This window comes from Watersipora subatra, chromosome 4, assembly GCF_963576615.1.
Source record: "Watersipora subatra chromosome 4, tzWatSuba1.1, whole genome shotgun sequence".
NCBI classification, from domain to species: domain Eukaryota; kingdom Metazoa; phylum Bryozoa; class Gymnolaemata; order Cheilostomatida; family Watersiporidae; genus Watersipora; species Watersipora subatra.
This window is the reverse complement of record NC_088711.1, coordinates 14,926,654-14,946,532: the sequence shown is the minus strand read 5'-3', so window position 1 is coordinate 14,946,532 and position 19,879 is coordinate 14,926,654. Positions and strand designations below refer to the sequence as shown.

Genomic DNA, 19,879 nt, shown 5'->3' with positions numbered 1-19,879 from the left:
CTACTTGGTTTGTTTTTCCATTTTTCATTCGGGTTGTAATAATGTGTTAATTTACAGGCAAACCTCTGACATCTGATGGAATGCGTAACCTGGAGGACTACATTAGGAAAGTCACCACACCAACAACAGGTACATGTTCGGACACGAAAACTATAAGCAAGTCAATTATGAGTATTAATTAATACTTATTAATCGGAGTAAACGTGTGAACTGTGATAAGACATCAACATAACATAAACAGTTCTCAAGGACAGGATGGCAGACAGCTTAATAACTCTTAATGTCATCAATAACTGATGACAACACAGATCCGATTAGTTGTTGTTCAATGCAGCAAATTGCTGTACAAATCATGTTTAGTTTATTGGTTTCCATTTGTTGTGAATTTTATAAGCATAATTTTTACTTGGCGTATATCAATTTATCTTTGGAGCTTACAATACAGGAGTGTTGAAAGTCGCATACTCTGTATTTGGCAATAAATTTGTTCAATATATAAATTACAGCATTTTTAAATACTGCTCTCCTTCAGTTCATAGCATTTCTGAAAAGCATTTTGCAACCAGTTTACCAAATTCCTAGCTTGAATTAGTAGTATCTCATTCAAAACACTAAACCGTAGAACAGACATATTAGCCTTGACTCTTTTAGTGCCAGCATCACTTGTCAACAATTGATCCTTGTTCTGTACAAGCTTTCAATCCTTTTATTAATTTTAAGCAATCTACAATTTATTTTTAAAAGTTAAATTATAATTTGGTCAAAGGCATGATTTTGATATTTTGGCTCTGTATGCATCGGTGACAATGTTCATAGATGACATGATAAGGATAATTGGCTGAGGCGATGGGTTTTATGAGTGGTCATATTTCAGCTGTTCAGCGCTCTCAAGACATGGATGATGAGGCTGCCACCAGATTAGAGGGTGATGAGGATGGAGTGAGTGACATATCAGATGGGGAAGACTACCGGTATGGAGACCAGGGTGAGGGTGTTGATAGCGTTAATATGGAGACTATTTCTCTCGTTCCAACATCAAGGAGAAGCATTAGAGAGCTCTACCTTAACACTGATCGGGTAATTGTGTATTGACTGTACTTATCGAACTACAAGATACTATACTAGCCATGACTAACTCATACATGCATCGATATCACATTTTTAAGGCTATTTTATGTTCTTAAATATTTCTAAGGTATTTTTATATTTTATAAGCTCTATTCTTTAGTTCTTTTTCCAGAGTGACGTTTTATTAGAGGTGACGTTCAAATAAAAAGTAGCGCTGTATTTTTCGACTAGCTCATCAGAGTGCTGGGACAATAAATTTAACCCTTTTACGGGAGAAGCTATGCTAATGTCGCCTGTATTTTTCACTCTCCTTCAGGGGGAGCGACATTAATGCCATCAGCCTCAGCATTTTTGTTAAACAATTTTTCATTTACGTAGAGTTATCATACGAGTTAAACAAGGAACTACTATTGGCCACATAAAAGAGTTATTAATTATTTCCATAGTGTCGCTTTTAAAGTTTTAAAGGAAAGCCGTAAAAGTTTTGGCATTAGCAAACGGACTCGGATACGCCATAACATTAGTTTTTATTATGTCTTTTGGTGTTTTTAAAGAGTGTTTTTATCATTCATTGGAAGACTTCACTTTATGGTCTTCACAATAGATTGTAAACCACATTATGGATGAATCTGAAGACAATGGATCAGAACTAGACCTTAGTGACTTCCAATCAGAGTGTAGTTCTGATGATTGTAACGGTCGATCTTCTCAGGTATATCGTGATTACAACAACCACTACAGCGACAAAGAAATAATTGATTGTTTTTCATGTAACATTATTAGTATTGTTATAGTTATTGGAAGTATTGTTGTAATTAGAATAACATTATTGGCACCATTTTGTGGATGCTTTTCTATTGATCACGTTTTATTATTGGTTCGTAAATATCAAAGACTGTCATAGTGGCGGTCAAATAAAGAGTGCTTCAATTGAAAGTGGTGCTGTAGTTTTCAACCCTTCTCTTAGAGTGGTGTTCTATTAACTCTTTCACTAATGCATTAAATTCTGACCTAATGATTTTTCTGCCCAAATTAATTCAATTGGATTTTTCGAACAACCGATATACCGCTAGTATTTAAGCAATATCTCAAGAATCAAAACAAATATTGTTTTACTGTAAAATTCATCTTATTCAGAAAGAAATTCTCTACAAGATAAGTATAAAATTGTTTAATGAATCTCCTCTCGCAAGGTTTCTGACGCTTTATTTGCATTGAGCAAACGTGGTGTAGTTTTTATTGCCATGACGATAACGATCTGGTTTTCCTGTTTTGAAAAATAATTAGAAATGGAATTGCAAAACTAAAAAATTTTATTTTTGTTGCACATGATTGGCAACAAGGTTGGAGACAAAATTTGATCGGTCTAGCTAATGTGTGGCCTTGGTTATGAAAAGAAAAGTGAAACCCTATTTATAAGCTGATACATTGTCTAATTGTCTGTTCTTATTTTACCGTGAATTGTTGAACCAAAAATTTTTCTATTGGTTTCATGTGATTGGAAACAAAGTTTTTTTATTGAGACAAATTTTGATTAGTCTAGCTAATGTTTGGGCTTCATAATGAAAAGAAAAGTGAAACCCTATGGATAAGCCGATACATCGGCTTACCACCAGTACTTGTACTACCACGAAAGCCGATACATCGGCTTGCGGTAGCGCAAGAGTTAAATGTGGCATTCAAATAAAGGTGGCATTTAAATAGAGGTTGCATTCAAATAAAGGTGGCATTCAAATAGAGGTTTCACGGTAATTCAAGGTTTAGTAAATGTAGATATTTATAATATTACAGCCTTTATGTTCAAAAACCTTCTCTAGACAATATCTTTATACAACTTGCTTTATGAAATTTGTCATATTTTTGTCCTAGCAATTTGTTACTATTGTGTAACCAAATTGGGTACTGGTCACAAGGTGTCATCACTTGCATAAGGTGTCACCACTTGCACAAGATGTCACAACTTGCACAAGATGTCATTACTTGCACAAGGTGTCACAACTTGAACAAGATGTCACAACTTGCACAAGATGTCACAACTTACACAAGATGTCACAACTTGCACAAGATGTCATAACTTGCACAAGGTGTCATAACTTGCACAAGATGTCGCAACTTGCACAAGATGTCACAACTTGCACAAGATGTCACAACTTGCACAAGATGTCACAACTTGCACAAGGTGTCACAACTTGCACAAGATGTCACAACTTGCACAAGATGTCATAATTTGCACAAGGTGTCATTAAGTTTTAATTTCAGATAAACAATATTCGGTGTGTTTTGAATATTTTTGATGTTATGTTAGTAAAGTTTTCTGTAGCTTAACATCATCTTACTCATAATTTGTGTAGTTTGCATTTCATAAATCTATATCATCTCTTGAGTGTGTAAGATTTTCTACATACTGATTGTCTGTTTAGCCTATCATTTGCATTGTTTACCTCTAGTTGTTCACTTCTTTTGACAGGTTTATAAGATGTCGTCTCCCCTGAGAGGCAGAGCACTCATTATTAACAACAAGACTTTCTCTGTACCTGGATATTCCATGCGAGTCGGGTCAGATGTGGATGTGCGAAGTCTGTGTGATCTATTCACTGGTCTTGGTTTTGAGCCCATTGTGAAGATGGACTTGACTGCTCAGGTTTGTCAACTAAATAGTAATACCAGCCAATGGCATAACACACCATTTCTAATTGTTTTTTACTTACATGTAATGTAAGTAAAAAACAATTAGTAACTTACATTTTACTCTATGTACTTTTTACATATCTAATATAAGATTAATAATAGCAAGTATTTGTTACAGTAGATCCCTTCACATAGTTTTCGACATGTATTAATTTTGTAGTGAATGGGAAAACTCTTTCAGAGGTCACTACCAATTTGTAGTGTGTTCGATATTTATTAAATACATATTGATATTTATCTGGTCAGTTTTCAAGAGTTCCTCTGCATACATTAGTCAAATAAATGGCAGCATACGTATCTCTATTCTCCTTTAACCATTGTGAATCATCTGTGAGTCACAATGATTAATTATATCTTCAGTGTTGTTCAATGTTTGTTGTCACACACAACATCCTCATTTGCTGGTGATGTAAGTAGTTGATAATCTTATTAATTTAGTTCTAGAAAATTTGTCGTTGTCAAATTTGATTTCATCTTGTATACGTATATTGTAGAGTATATTGTAGAGTATATTGTAGAGTATATTGTAGAGTATATTGTAGAGTATATTGTAGAGTATATTGTAGAGTATATTGTAGAGTATATTGTAGAGTATATTGTAGAGTATATTGTAGAGTATATTGTAGAGTATATTGTAGAGTATATTGTAGAATATATTGTAGAGTATATTGTATAGTATATTGTAGAGTATATTGTAGAGTATATTGTAGAGTATATTGTAGAGTATATTGTAGAGTATATTGTAGAGTATATTGTAGAGTATATTGTAGAGTATATTGTAGAGTATATTGTAGAGTATATTGTAGAGTATATTGTAGAGTATATTGTAGAGTATATTGTAGAGTATATTGTAGAGTATATTGTAGAGTATATTGTAGAGTATATTGTAGAGTATATTGTAGAGTATTTTGTAGAGTATATTGTAGAGTATATTGTAGAGTATATTGTAGAATTAGTGATTACGACCAAAGTTCTCAACTAGTTGAATTTTAATTGTTTTAAAATTCCATCAAACTGAGTTGAATTCTTTTTACTCAAGTGCGATTACTAAAATGATGACATTTGTGTTTTCTTAATCGCTTCTGGTTTCTTCACCAGTCCCATTTTGCATTGAAGAAGACTGTTTCGATCCTAAGAAAAGAATACATGTAAATGCTATAGAATTGGTCTGTGGCTCAATTGTGGAGGTTTATATCATTTGATATGCATTATTGGCAAACTAGTTTTTGGGGCTCAGTAGTATACGGTTTACCTATTGTATTTTTAAACAATGTTTTGTTGTACATTAGATTCGATGTATTAGATTTATAACATTATTATTCTTAGTTTGTAACGCTGACAAATGATGCCTTTAGATAGTTTGACATAGGTTTCACGCAGGAGTACAGTCATACCTAATACAAGCCTAATAAATTCTGGGACTGAGTTCATAAATCAGTTTTCGCGTTATCTCAAAGCAATATTTTCTATATAAGTCGAATACAAATTAACCCGCTCCCATACTTTAAAAAAGTATCAGAAAAAAGGATATTACGATGGAAAATGTGTCTTTAATTGTCGTAATTCACTACCTACGCTTACAAAGTAACAAATAATTTAGCCTATTTAGGGGTTACAATCTGTAATAACTGTAACACTACTATGTACAGTACTGTATGGAGCTCTTACGTTTAAGACAGATGTAGTGGTTAACAGTGGGGGAGAGAGACGATACAGTAACGCTTTCGGTATACTAGACTCTTGTGACGCTATGTAACATGACAAACTTTGAATTTAACTTAAATGAAGTTGGCTTATTAAACACTGACTTAAGGCTATGTTTTAATCTATATACAGTGGAACCTCGGTTCTTGGTATATATATCTTCTTATATACGGCGGAACCTCGGTGAACAACCGAGTTGTTCAAGATCCGAAACAACTTTTATTATTAGAATTATTGTATGTAAATTTTAATCCGTTCCAAATTGAGAAAACAACTTCGGTAAAGTATTTTTTTAACGTTTTACACCATAAACTGTACTGTATGCTATAAATAAAAACGGCTAGATATAGATCGTGCTTAATTTTAATAAAAAAATTTCTATTTATGATGATGGGAAAAAACAAAAGTAAACATTTCATGTTTTGCTCTTAAAACATCGAAAACATTAAAGGTTAAGATACAATACCAAATATTACAGAAATTGATAATGAAACAGCAAAAATTGCAACAGATTAATCACATTAAAAATCGTGCAAAAAAAATATAAATAAACAGCAATAACATGTTTATTTCACATCTTTGAAGGAGAATTCTCCTGCAAAACGATTTAGGGTAACTCGACTGGAGAAGTTTTCTCCTTAGCAAATCTCTTCGGTAGAGGATACGTCGTCCCAGATGGTTCCTTCCATTTTGTAAATAATTTATGAAGCGTAACTTGCTTCTCCCTTTGTTTGAGAACTTTCAAAAAGTGGCTCTTAATTGTATAAACAGCTCTACAGCTCTCTTCCATGTTGTTTCCGGAGCTGTTCCAAACGTTTAATTCCAATGCGCATGCTCCAGTTTGGTCGAGAACCGAATTTATGTTCGAGATCCGAAATGATCAAATCTCAAATTTTTTGGTCAAAAACTGAGTTGGTCGAGAACCGAGGTTCCACTGTATATATAAATCTAGATATGTGTTTGTCTGTCTGTCATTGTTTGTATGTCCAGTTAATAGCTGTTATAAGTCAATTAAAACATGCATGCTTGCAGTTTAGTTGTGAGAAATCATGATGTATAATGTTTATACAATTCTTCCCAAGTTTGGCAAGGTGACTGCATGGTTTAGTAGTAGTGTGCTTGGCTTCACATTTGTACATGCAAATGTACGACCTTGATTCCTGTGAGGTGCAATCTTTGGCTTCAGACAAACATGACTCTTATTGTGGTAAAGATTAAAATATTAGCTTAAGTTAGTCAAATTCATGGTATAAAGAAACTTATATAATTGCAACTACATTACCTGCCACTATTTATAAGCTATTTTAAATATTGAGCGAATGTGTAGCATAAGAATTATGAAATGTTTTACAACAATCTGCTTTAGCTATGCATTGAGCTCTTGAATATCGAATGGCACAGAAATAAAAAATACCTTCATCACAATGTTAGAGCGGTCAATGTTGTATAAATTGATCAAAGATAAATTTTCTATGCAAAAGCTTTTTATTATCCGTGAAATGTTGGACATTCCGCTGGTCTTTTACAAACCTTAGCTCTGATTCAGTCTTCATTTTAATTTTTTGTCATTATTTGTTTTCGGCTTAGCATTTTTTGTTGGATTGTCACCATAATTTTCAGCCAGTGTTTTTAAAAACTTTTTTCAAAGTGATACGACGAGAAAGACCGAGCGATGCTGTCCTCGAAAGCATCCTCTCACATACTTGGCCACTGAGTCGCCGCATGGAGAAGCGGCCTATACAGTTGTATCTTAATGTTGTTTCGTATCTCGAGGCAAAAACTTACTCGAAGTTTTGCTTGTACAGTAAGTGCTCCTACAACGTGTATAATCCGTTCCAGGAACATTTACATTATAGGGTATTTACGTTATAAGAACAGTAAAATACATGTATATTGCCTAATCCATTCCAAGATCTTACCAAACTCACCTCTTTAGTCATACAAAACGGAAGAATTTGACTCATTTTTCTATTTGTAGGCTATACAGTAGCTGCAGTATTATTGGTTTGTATTCACAATTTGTCTCCTTTTTGGTGATCAATTTCACTGGTTTTATCAACCATGATTGCAATAATTTTACAATAAATTGATGGAGAGCGCACATCTTCGACGTTTATTTACAAAGATTTGCTTATTTTTTCTAAACAGCAAAGTCTATTCTGCAAATTAAAACTAATAACAAAAATGTTATACTTCTACAGTAAGACAAAACAAAATCTTTTTACTATAAAAAGCGGTTGTACCTGTTCGTTGTCGGTTTGTATCCAGGAATCAAGGTTATATTTAAAAAATAACTTTGAACGATACTCCAACTCATGTCATTCAGATTGGTAGATCGACGCTGTAACACCTGCACCAATCAATCGCCTTCAAATATTTAGGAACAATTGCGCAGCTACCTTATTCCCAGTTTCGTCGACATAGATGACGATCTATTCCGACGAACTAGAATTTCGCGAAAATTATATGTAATAGATATAACGCTATACGGAGGTTGTCTTTTCTTCCGCAGTGCAGCAAGATAAATTAACATAGAAATCGATTATGAAAACGCGCCCGATTTGACACTTCATGTTATATGGAATTTATGTTATAGGAGGGTCTACTGTATATCAATTTTCTCGTATGTTGAGGCACTTGCATGTCAAGGTATGACTGTTTTCAGTACACTTCTATGGGCTAACTGTTATGTATTGCTGTGCAGGGTATGAAATCTGTGATTCGTGAGGAGACAAGAAATGAAGACCATTACGATTATGGCATGTTTGTACTCGTCATCATGAGCCACGGTAGTGAAAGTGATCGCATCTCTGGTACTGATGGACGCGACATCAAGTTGTCAGATGTTCATGATTTGCTCTCCGCAGGCAAATTCTCACGAATGAGAGGAAGACCAAAATTTATCATCATTCAAGCTTGCAGTGGAAGTATGTATTAATATGTACAACTCCTAGTGTCATTGTTTCATCACCATCAAATACCGTATTTTCCGTACTATTATCCGCTACTTTTTTCAGATGTTTTGAGCCATGCGGCTTATTTAGAGGCTGCAGCTATTTTGTAGTTTATTCTTTCACCGCTAGGGGCACTCTAACCGGAATTAGAATCGTGCACTAACCGGAATTCATTATTTTCAAATTCTTGCCCAATCATTACGGAACCTAAATGAAGGAGTTCGTATGAAGCAAGTTTTAAGCTGAAGGCCATCAATCTTGCTATCCAGGAAGGAAACCTCGCGAAAACTTTGTTCAACTCCAACACAGAAGAAGACGACTTCATGGGTTTCAGCGAAGATGATTAATGTGAAGCGGGAGATACTGGTTATTTTCTATTGCTTCTGTGCCATTTTAACCAGCAAAGTTGCTGCCGCGTTAAAAAGCACTGTTATGAGTTCTGCGGCTTATACAAAAGGTGCGGCCTATGTATTGTTTTATTATCGGTTTTTCAAAAATAGAGCAGATGCGGCTTATATAGGGGAGCGGCTAATAGTCCGGAAAATATGGTATTTGAACATTTCAACCTTCTAGATTATCCCCTTCTTGTTGTGTTCGTCAATTAAACTTACAGTATTTGTTCTACATGTACATCTCATCAGGGTGGTGACTCAGACAGTCCAACATTGATGAGGTCATGTGAAATGATAAATAAGGCAAGTTGAATGGGCAAGGAATTACTTTGAACACAAATGCTTGTTCCAGGGTGATAGATAACTGGCTAAAATACTCAATTTACATGTATATCGTGCATGTTGAGTTACCTGCTTTGGGTGATGTATACAGCTTTCCCTCAGCTTCCTTCCATCTCTAAACTAATCAGACTATAATATAATATTGCTGAGTCAATTATAATCAATAACTGCTGGAGATGAGAATGGCAGTTCCATGCTCTCATAACTCATATTATCAAGAGTCTCTGTGATACAGTATAATTTATCACAGTCTTATGTTTGTTCACAATTGTTTATAACGACTGTTTATTCCACTCTTAGTTTATAACAGGTAAATGTGATTGATTAATACAAAAGGTATGTTAATTCATTTTCAGAGTTACTAATTGATAAGCAAACATTCTTTCACAGACGATGAAGCAACCAGTAATTTTCATCCATGGTTTTATATACTCAGCTTCTGCAACATTTTACATGTATTCTACTGTACTCGGTTTACATAAATGAGATCCGTGCCTAAATAGCTTTGTGGCCCTCAGCCTGAGAACTTACAGCAAGACATGTCATGTCGGGTTTGTTCAGTAAACCCGCTATAAACTACGAGTACTCTACTCAAGATTTTTTAACAGGATCACATGTAGGACACCATTATCTTGTAGACAGAAGAGATTTGGGTGTAGAGGCAGCGGCCGGACATTCCCGTGACTCGCAGCTGACTACTGATGCTCCAAGCATTGTGAGTGATGTCAGGCATCTCAATCCAGATGATTTGATCTCCATTAAATCATCTTTTGAAAGTAAGTCTGTTGCATCACTTACTCTCGGGTGCCAGACTTCCGAGCAGTCTTCCACAAAGATTGGCTGCTGGAGTCGTCTTACTATAAATACCCACGTGTTGAAATCTGGATATCTGAGGGACATGTTAGTTTATTGTAGACAGGTTTCTAAAACTTCTTTGTTACAAACAAAACATCAAAATTTGAAAGACAAACTATGTCACTGATATAGCAACCATTACACAGTTTCTCTGTCAGTATTTGCTAAAAGTCAACCCTGAGTGAGTTCTTCACTGAAGATTCTTTCAACTAGTTATAGGGGTGACTTTACATTAGTGCTGCACGATAACACGATATAATTCGATATGACGATATATTTCAGTGGATGATTTTATATTTGGTCAGTTTTCAAGTCGATATGAATATCGAAGCCGATATTTTATTGAAACATTTTATTGAAATATCGGCTGATTTTATTTTGCAAAAATGGAGTTGTCTATTTTCTTTATTGTAAAGAAGGGACAACTCCTGTTTTTCAACCTATACTAACCAATATTTTCTCATATCGTTCATATTAGAGTCTAACACTACATATGGAGAGAAGACAACTCCAATGTTCGATATTTTTCGATATATTTTGAGACCAAATAATCGAATGTACATGCAAAGATATCATGCAGCACTACTTTACATCTTCCATAATATTACTACACTTGTTGATTTACATTACAGCCTATGTGTCACTGAGACATGAAACAGGTGGTTCACTGTTCATTCGATGTCTGGTTGCCACCTTTAAGAAGCATGCTTGCCACCGAGATATTCTTGCTCTGCTAGAAATCGTAAGTTTGCTCATAAAATCTCTCACTTTTAATAGCCACCAATAAAAACACAATAGTTTAACAATTGCCTTGATTGTTATTTATTTCACCTTTTAGGTTAAGGAAAGAGTGAGAAAAGAAAGCATGGAACTGGCCAGAATATATCCAGAGGTAGCCAGTGGTCAAATACCAGTGTGTTGGCATACTTTGACGAATTACCGAAAGGTTTATCTCTTTCCTGGTTTACGAACAGCAAGGTTGTCTGAGCTGGAGAGTTGAAAGTTTAATCATCTTCGATGCGAACCAAGATTGGAAAAATATGCACCATTCTCATGATTATTGTTATATTTGTATAAGTATTATTATATGCCTTTTGATACTCTTCATATGTAATTTTTACTTTTCATATCACATAATGAGTATATAAATGCTTTATGTGGCAAGAATTGCTTTCAACTTTATCATTTAGTACTAATCTTATTGTATATTTTGTATGCTTAAAATATACTATTTAAAAATGTTTTACAATGAGTCCAGTATTTATCAAAAAATAGAAGCCGTTCACAAAGAAGGTATGACAACGGTTAAACGGATGCACTTTTGGAACTTATTTCAGGCTATTTTCTACATTAGTCTGCAAGAGTTTGGCCGCTGTTGTATCATCTATGGATATCAAATATCATTAACTTAAAGTACTCTACTGATTAAAATGGTGACTTTTTATTATTAAGCAGTTTTGGTAGACAATGCTAATTTAAAGCTGTTGTGTGTTCTTTTGCAGTTCGCCTGTTATATTATGGTTGATTAATTTATGAAACTGTTCAAGTACAGCATCAATAGAAACTTGTTTTTTTCAATTTTGACCAGCCTTAAAACAGGAAAACTGCAAGGTAGCAGTGATAGTTTCTATGTGCCATCAGACAAAAGCAATGCTGAGACTGATACTCTAATAATTGCACCAATCAACCACTTTTAGGTATTTCTGAATAATTGTAGAACTATGTTATTTCTGTGCTTTATCAGCACACCTGATACTCTAGATGATAATGATGACATATCACATCTCATCGAGATAACATACTGATAACGAGTTGTGATACTGTAGACTGCCAAGATACTAGTATATGTTTATGTAGTTGAGATACCCCAATATGTCGTATTCTCGCCAAAGTGCAGCGACAAAGAAAATGATGTTTTTAAGGCTTGCTATAGGACGCTCGTTGTTCAAATTGATTTTATAAGCTCTATTCTTCAGCTCTTTTCCCATAGTGGTGTTTTAATTAGAGGTGACATTAAAATAAAAGGTGGCACTGTTTTTTTCGACTAGCTCATCAGAATTTTTGAAAAATAAGTTTAACAGTTTTACAGGCGAAGCGATGCTTATCTATATATTTTTTTTTCAATGTTGGTTGTGTGTGTATTCGTCTGTCGTTGTGATTGTCCAGCTACAGCTATTATTTTAGTATTGCGCCCACGCTTTACGATGCCCTGTTAGGAAATATTTCGGGACCTAAGTATATGCAACACAATGCTTCTTCGTCGTTTTTTTGTTAAGGCTAGTTTATTCTGCCCCGCGGTATCGACAATAGTTTATCTGTTTATTTGGCGATTTGTGTACTGGTTATATATACGTTATTAAGAGATATACATTGCTCACCATGACAATTTCAGCATTATCCGTTATGGTAAAAACCGATAAAACGGATAAATGATAAAATTTTGGTTAAAAGTTTGAAGTTTAATAGAATACATATTAAAACTTCCTGAAAGTGTGTTTAGTAAGCTGAATTCATTCCAGCTAGATGCAGCGTTTATGTTACACGTCTGTCTCGAAAGTAAAAACTCTCCATGTAGTACATTGTAATGTTATGTTATCTTTCAGATCATAGCCACAAAATGCATAAAGTAATTGTAGGTGCCTTTGGTTACTAAGGTCAACATATTGTTTTCTTACTATTTTTAATGATGATGATTTTGATGACCTTTACCAGGAGGTGATTGCATTAGATAACTACTATGGGTTTCTATACCACTCTATGTACGTCTATAGCCTATGATATTTTCGCATGCCAGTGTTGGCATGCCAATTTTTGCATGCCAATACTGAAATGAACTAAAATCATATAATTGTATACCAAATAATTTTTCATTGTAATCGTAGCAAAACAGACTATATGTAGTCATTACTTGCTAATGATTTCACATTTACATTTAAACACCTTTACATTTGTATTTTTCTTTCTAATTTGTTTTAATGAAACACTATTTTCAAGTTATGAAATTCTAAACTTACTGTTGTTTGAAAACCTTTAGAGTTGTTTTATTTATTTTTAATTTAGTTGTCCTGCGCAAAACCATTTCCTCATGATATGAAGTTTGAAAATTACAGTTGGTTGACGGAGTTTGAAAACCTTTACAGTTGTTTTTTATTTTCTTTATTAATTCATTTCAACTATACAAAACACTTTTTTCATGATATTTAGTTTGAAAGTTAGAGTGGCAAATGTTGTTATATTTTTAATACAAATCAATTTTCTGTCCAAAAAATTTTTGTTACTCGGGCAACGCCAGGTAGTACAGCTAGTGGTGTCTATATTTTTTACTCTCCTTTGGGCAGAGCGAAATTAATGCCATCGGCCTCGGCATTTTTATTAAATCATTTTTCATTTACATCGAAATGTTAGACTGAGTTAAACAAGGAAATTCTATTGGCAGCATACCATTATTAATCATTTCAATGGTGTCGCTTTTAAATGTTAAAGAAAAACTGTTAAGGTTTTAGCGTTAGAAAACGGACTCGGATACGCCATAACATTAGTTTTTATTATGTCATACGGTGTGCCTAAAGAGTATTCTCATAATTCATTAAAACACTTTGCTTTATGGTCTTCACAATAATTTGTAAACTACATTTGGAATAAATCTGAAGACAATGGATCGGATTTATACCTTCATGACTTCGAATCAGAGTGTAGTTCTAATGGTTGTAACCATCAATCTTCTCAGGTACACCGTTACTAAAACCATGGCAACCACTACAGCTACGCCGAAAGAATTAACTGTTATTGATGTAACAATATTAGTACTATTATACTTGTAAGTATTGCTATAACCTATATATATATTTCTCAAAGTATGTCTGTCCCTCCAGCTATAGCAATTATTAGAATAGCGTAGCTGGGCAACAATGCTGACGCAATGTAATTACCTACCAGCATTAGAAGCTTACTAACTAGCTTAGTGGAATTTTTCATTGGCAATGTGCCAGGCCACTTGGCAATGGCCTGCCACTTGCTGGAGAGTTGCCTGCCAGCGAGTGGTAGGCAAATCTCATCACTTCTCATTGTTTATAAGCTGATTTTTAATACCCAGGCAATGCCGGGAGGCACAGTTAGTTATATTATAAAATTATTAGGCATTATTAGCACCATTTTGTGCACACTTTTTTACTGATCACTTTTTATTGATGGTTCGTAAAGATCAAAGTGGGGTCAAATAAAGATTGCTTCAATTGAAGGCGGCGCTGTATTTTCAACCTTTCTATAGTGGTGTTCTATTAGGTGGCTCTCAAATAAAGGTGGCATTCAATAAAGGTGGCATTCAAATAAATGTAGCATTCAAATAGAGGTTTCACGGTAATCCAAGATTTAGTAAATGTAGATTGTTATTTTAATAACTGCATATCCTTAGGCATCACGTTTTATGGTAAATTTCATATTACATTAACAGCATGGAATTACAAGCCTTTTTGTTAAAAAACCTCCATACAACATTGTTATACAACTTGCTTTATGAACTTTGTAATATTAAGTTGTATGTAGGATACAAGTCCAGTTTATAGAATAGTTATGCTATATTTTTAGGCGCAAGCTAGTTTTGCAAAACACAGGCAGACAAAATGTAATCTACAAGTGTATTAATCTGCTCTGTCATAGGCCTATATACGTCATGGAATGCGATTCCAAAATTAACTAACTTGTTTAATAATGCTAATTATAAAAAACTAGTTTGTAAATAATTAATCAACTAATAGTGAGATACATTTTTACTAATTTTTGTAGCAATTTGTTCCTATTGTGTAGCTAAATTGGGTACTGGTCACAAGGTGTCATCACTTGCACAAGGTGTCATATAATGCATAAGGTGTCATCACTTGCACAACGTGTCATCACTTGCACAAGGTGTCATCACTTGCACTACTTGTCATCACTTGCACAACGTGTCATCACTTGCACAAGGTTGGCATAAGTTTTAATTTCAGACAAACAATATTCGGTGTGTTTTGAATATTTTTTAATGTTATTTTAGTAAAATCTTCTGTAGCTTAAAGGTTGATTTGCAACAAAATTCACATTACAATTATTTGGTATCAAAAGATTCACCGTGTCTTACTCTGTTGTGTCGTAGGTGCCAAATATGTGGAAATGTGATTACAAGCTCCTAAAAGCTCAAAAACAAAAAGCCGCCCTAGATTGGAATCTCTTTATTTCTCTGGCGTAGTCATGAAATTTATTTATTGTCTTCTTATTATGTTCTCACGTGAGTTGAAAGGCCAATAAAGAGCTCAATATAAAGCTTATCGTAGCACTAGTTTATGACAAACACATCGGGTTTTACCAAAGACCCCGTATCAAATATAGATGATCGCTACTTTACAGGTTTGTTTCGGTTTGGTCTAATCGGCAAGTCGTAATCTGATCAAGTGCCCCAATACTTCGCAAATACTTTTTGCAGCACTTTTCGATTATCACAAGTGACCAACAGGCTCGTCATGATTATCAGACCATGATATGTACTCCTTCAAGCTGAGGCTAAAAAATCAAACAAATTTTTACGGTAAGTTATAAGATATCACTGCTAAAAGTGACAGCATTAAAATGACAATAAAACAGACGCGTAAGAACAATAGACATGGTTTTATTGAATGCGTGAAGTATATTTGTGAAAATATTTCGACGAATAAGGTTGCATGAAAGTATAAAACAGAAACCATCTACCGCAGCTACGTCACATTTGAGCCATTTCAGAAAGAGAGTCCAAACTACGACGGTCTCGTGTGGCAGCGATTAACTGTTCGTTTTTTAGCTTTTAAGAGCTTGTAATCACATTTTCACATATTTGGCACCTACAACGCAACAGAGTAAGACATGGTGAATCTTTTGATACCAAATAACTGTAATGTGAATTTTGTTGCAAGTCAACCTTTAAATATATTTGAGACCCTCAGCCTGAGAACTTACAGCAAGGCATGTCATGTCGGATTTGTTCAGGAAACCCGCTATAAACTTTGAGTACTTTTCTCAGGTTTTTTTAACATGGTGACACATCGGACACCATTATCTTGTAGGCAGAAGAGATTTGGGTGTAGGGTCAGCGGTCAGACATTCCCGTGACTCGCAGCTGACTACTGATGCTCCAAGCATTGCGAGTGATGTCAGGCATCTCGATCCAGATGATTTTATCTTCATCAAATCATCCTTCGAAAGTAAGTCTGTTGCATCACTTACCCTCAGGCGGCAGACTTCCAAGCAGTCCTCCATGAAGATTGGCTGCAGTAGCTACATTACTATAAATACCCACATGTTAAAATCTAAATATCTGAGGGACATGTTAGTTTACTGTAGACATGTTTCTAAAACTTCTTTGTTACAGAAGAAAACATGAAAATTTGAAAGAAAAAACTATGTCACTATTATAGCAACCATTACCCAGTTTCACTGCCAGTATTTGCTAAAAGTCAACCTATAGTGAGTTCTTCGCTGAAGATTCTTTCAACTAGTAAAAGTGGTGACTTTACATCTTTCATAATATTACTTCATTTGTTGATTTACATTACAGCTTATGTGTCACTGAGACATGAAACAGGTGGTTCACTGTTCATTCGATGTCTGGTTGCCACCTTTAAGAAGCATGCCTGCCATCGGGATATTCTTGCTCTGCTAGAAATCGTAAGTTTGCTCGTAAAATTTCTCACTTTTAATAGCCACCAATAAAGAAGCAACCTTTGACCATTGCTTTGTTATTAATTTCACATTTTAGGTTAGGGAAAGAGTGAGAAAAGGAAGCCTGAAACTGGCTAGAATATATCCAGAGGTAGCCAGTGGTCAAACACCTTGGAGTTGGAGTTTTTTGACGAATTTCCGAAAGGTATATCTCTTTCCTGGTGTACGAACAGCAAGGTTGTCTGAGCTGGAGAGTTGAAGGTTTGATCATCTTCGATGCGAACCAAGATTGGCAAAATATGCACCATTCTCATGATTATTGATATATTTTACAAGTATTATTATATGTCTTTTGATACTCCGCATATGTAATACTAACGTTTCATATCACATAATGAGCATATAAATGCTTTATGCGGCAAGAATTGCTTTCAATTTTATCATTTAGTACTAATCTTATTGTATATTTTGAATGCCTAAAATATAATATTTAAAATGTTTTACTACGTGTCCAGTATTTATCAATGAACAGAAGCGGTTCACTAGGAAAGTATGACAACGGTTAAACGGATGCATTTTTGGAACTTATTTCAGGGTATTTTCTACATTAGTCTCCAAGAGTTCACCAGCTGTTGTATCATCTATGGATATCAAATATCATCAACTTGAAGTACTCTACTAATTAAAATGTTGACTTTTTATTATTAAGCAGTTTTGTTAGGAGTTCTCACATATCCTTTTTGTTCACAAAAAGGATATGTGACAACTGTTACACGGATGCATTTTAAAATTATTTTTGGACATTTTCTACACTAGTCTGCAAGAGTTTAGCAGTTGTTGCAAAATCGCCCGATAAATGTTGTATATGGATATCAAATATCATCTATGGATATCAAATATCATCAGCTTAAAATACTCTACTGATTAAAATGTTGACTTTTTATTATCAAGCAGCTTTGGTAGACAATGCTAATTTAAAGCTGTTGTGTGTTCTTTTGCAGTTTGCCTGTTATATTATGGTTGATTAATTTATGAAACTATTCAAGTACAGCATCAATAGAAGTTGTTGTTTTTCAATTTTGACCAGCCTAAAATGTGAAAACTGCAAGGTAGCTGTGATGGTTTCTATGTGCCATCAGACAAAAGCAATGCTGAGACTGATACTCTAATACCTGCACTAATCGACCACTTTTAGGTATTTCTGAATAATTGTGGAGCTATGTAATTCCTGTACTTTATCAGCATACCTGATACTTTAGATGATAATGATGACATATCACATCTCATCGAGATAACATACTGATAACGAGTTGTGATACTGTAGACTGCCAAGATACTAGTATATGTAGTTGAGATACCCCAATATGTGGTATTCTCGCCAAAGTGCAGCGACAAAAAAATGATGTTTTTAAGGCTTGCTATAGGACGCTCTTTATTCAAATTGATTTTAAGAACTCCACTGACTTGACGCTTTACGTTATATGTAATATTTTATGTAGTAGGAAACAAGAACAGGACATAAATTCTTTACGTTTTAAGAAATCCACGTTATCGACATTTTACATTGTAGAAGTGTCTACTGTCGAGTGACAACAATCACACATTTTCACCCCGAGTAGACGACAATCGCGATGTTGCACTTGAGATAATAATCAGTGTTAGCTAAGGTTTTGTCACTTGAGAGCCTGATAGTCAGTCGTACAGATAATTATACGAATGATATCATTGTAAGTGAAGCTATTGTGAACGCTAGCTAATTACGGCTAGTTACCAGAGATCTAGTGACATTAGCAGATGCTCATATATTAAGACTTACTGTAGTTGACAGTTATAAGCGAGTATATATGTGGCTCAGTACCGCTATTAGTATTTGAAACAGCAAAAGATGATTTGCTGTCATTGTGGGGTAATTGCTGCATGGCCATCAGCCAGGCCATCCCAGAGGCCTAAACTTAGCAATAATGTGAGAATAGAAAACTAGAAATTATGACAAACTCAGCAAGTGTATATAAATAGATGAATTCAGCAATCATGTATAGCCATCATCCGAAGATTAGTGATTTGACCAGAATGCCTGAAGACAACTCAAGGTGATCACCAAGTTAATCAAAGCCTATTCAAACAAAACTTCATATTATATGGATCTGATTGGAGGACAATAAAGCTGACAATTCAATCGGGAGTTCCGAAGAGATGGCTCAGACAAATAGAACTAAAGTCCAGTGTAGATGAACTTGTACGAGCGCAGAATGGCAATGTTTCAGACGTCAACAGAACTGCTCCAATTTCACCAAACTCATCACTTAGGTATCCAAATGATGATGTATATAGCTGCTGCAAGAATTGGAGACTGTGTTTCCAAGGAATGGTAAGCGCTGAACAAACTTAGTGCAAATTAGCGGCTAATATACCTCATGTAAACCATGTACCCTATTTAACAATTACCGATTGCCAACCCAGCTGCTTCGCATTATGGTATTAGTTCAAAGGTGAAACGGCTCGGCCAGTGACACAGACTCTGTTAAAAGTATTTTGTTAGGCAGAACCAGCTTACGAGTTCTCATCTAATAATGGACCTTGGTTTTGAAGTGATCAGTTCGTAGCAATTTTATGCAAATATAGAATGTGCACCATTAGTTTAGTTGTGATTATTGGCTGGCTGTTAACGGAATAGTTGAGCGTAACCACAAGACCATTAAGAAGATGGTTAATCGCTCTGACAAAACTGTTACCAAAATAGTATTTTAGACACCAAACCTACTAAGGACAAACTTACTTTAATTTTGGCCGAAAAAATGAGAGTAGATTCAGCTGCAGCAACAACTGACAGAAACATATATCAGATTTTTAGGTATATGTCAGCCTTAAAAGTTCTATAACCAAAGTCCATTTTACAAGATCATGAAAGTTACTAGATGTCACTTTTGAAACTTTGAAAAAAAAACTGAATTGAACAAACTTCTTCGACACCAAACATTAAGTATATAATGTCAGTGGTTAGAGTATGACCTGATTAATTTCTTAAAGACACAAGACAAGTGAGCTGGACGACTTGACCTAGTCTGCTGTCAATAGTTGTATTGATCAACTTTCGATGAGTACAAATTTGTCAGAACTAAGAAACAAGTTGATATGTTAAGGACTTGTCCATCGGCACACTACACTTTCATTGACTGAAATGCTATGGAAAAACATGTTGATCAATATATAATA

At 34.6% G+C, this 19,879-nt stretch overlaps 2 protein-coding genes and 1 long non-coding RNA gene across 3 annotated transcripts; all 3 read left to right on the top strand.

Annotated features, from left to right (window-relative positions):
- The first annotated feature begins 71 nt into the window (after positions 1-71).
- LOC137393961 (caspase-3-like) lies at positions 72-8,398 on the top strand. Its single transcript, XM_068080676.1, has 4 exons — positions 72-129; positions 875-1,077; positions 3,536-3,709; positions 8,165-8,398. Exons 1-4 carry the CDS (start codon positions 81-83, stop codon positions 8,396-8,398), a joined length of 660 nt encoding a protein of 219 aa, XP_067936777.1. The 5' UTR covers positions 72-80.
- A 355-nt stretch (positions 8,399-8,753) lies between these two features.
- LOC137393960 (uncharacterized) lies at positions 8,754-11,021 on the top strand. The gene is made up of 4 exons (XM_068080675.1): positions 8,754-8,871; positions 9,787-9,924; positions 10,636-10,745; positions 10,842-11,021. Exons 1-4 carry the CDS (start codon positions 8,754-8,756, stop codon positions 11,001-11,003), a joined length of 528 nt encoding a protein of 175 aa, XP_067936776.1. The 3' UTR covers positions 11,004-11,021.
- A 5,054-nt stretch (positions 11,022-16,075) lies between these two features.
- Positions 16,076-16,828, top strand: LOC137392730 (uncharacterized). The gene is made up of 3 exons (XR_010978235.1): positions 16,076-16,209; positions 16,563-16,672; positions 16,764-16,828. It is a non-coding gene; the product is annotated as an uncharacterized lncRNA (long non-coding RNA).
- The last annotated feature ends 3,051 nt before the right edge of the window (positions 16,829-19,879 follow it).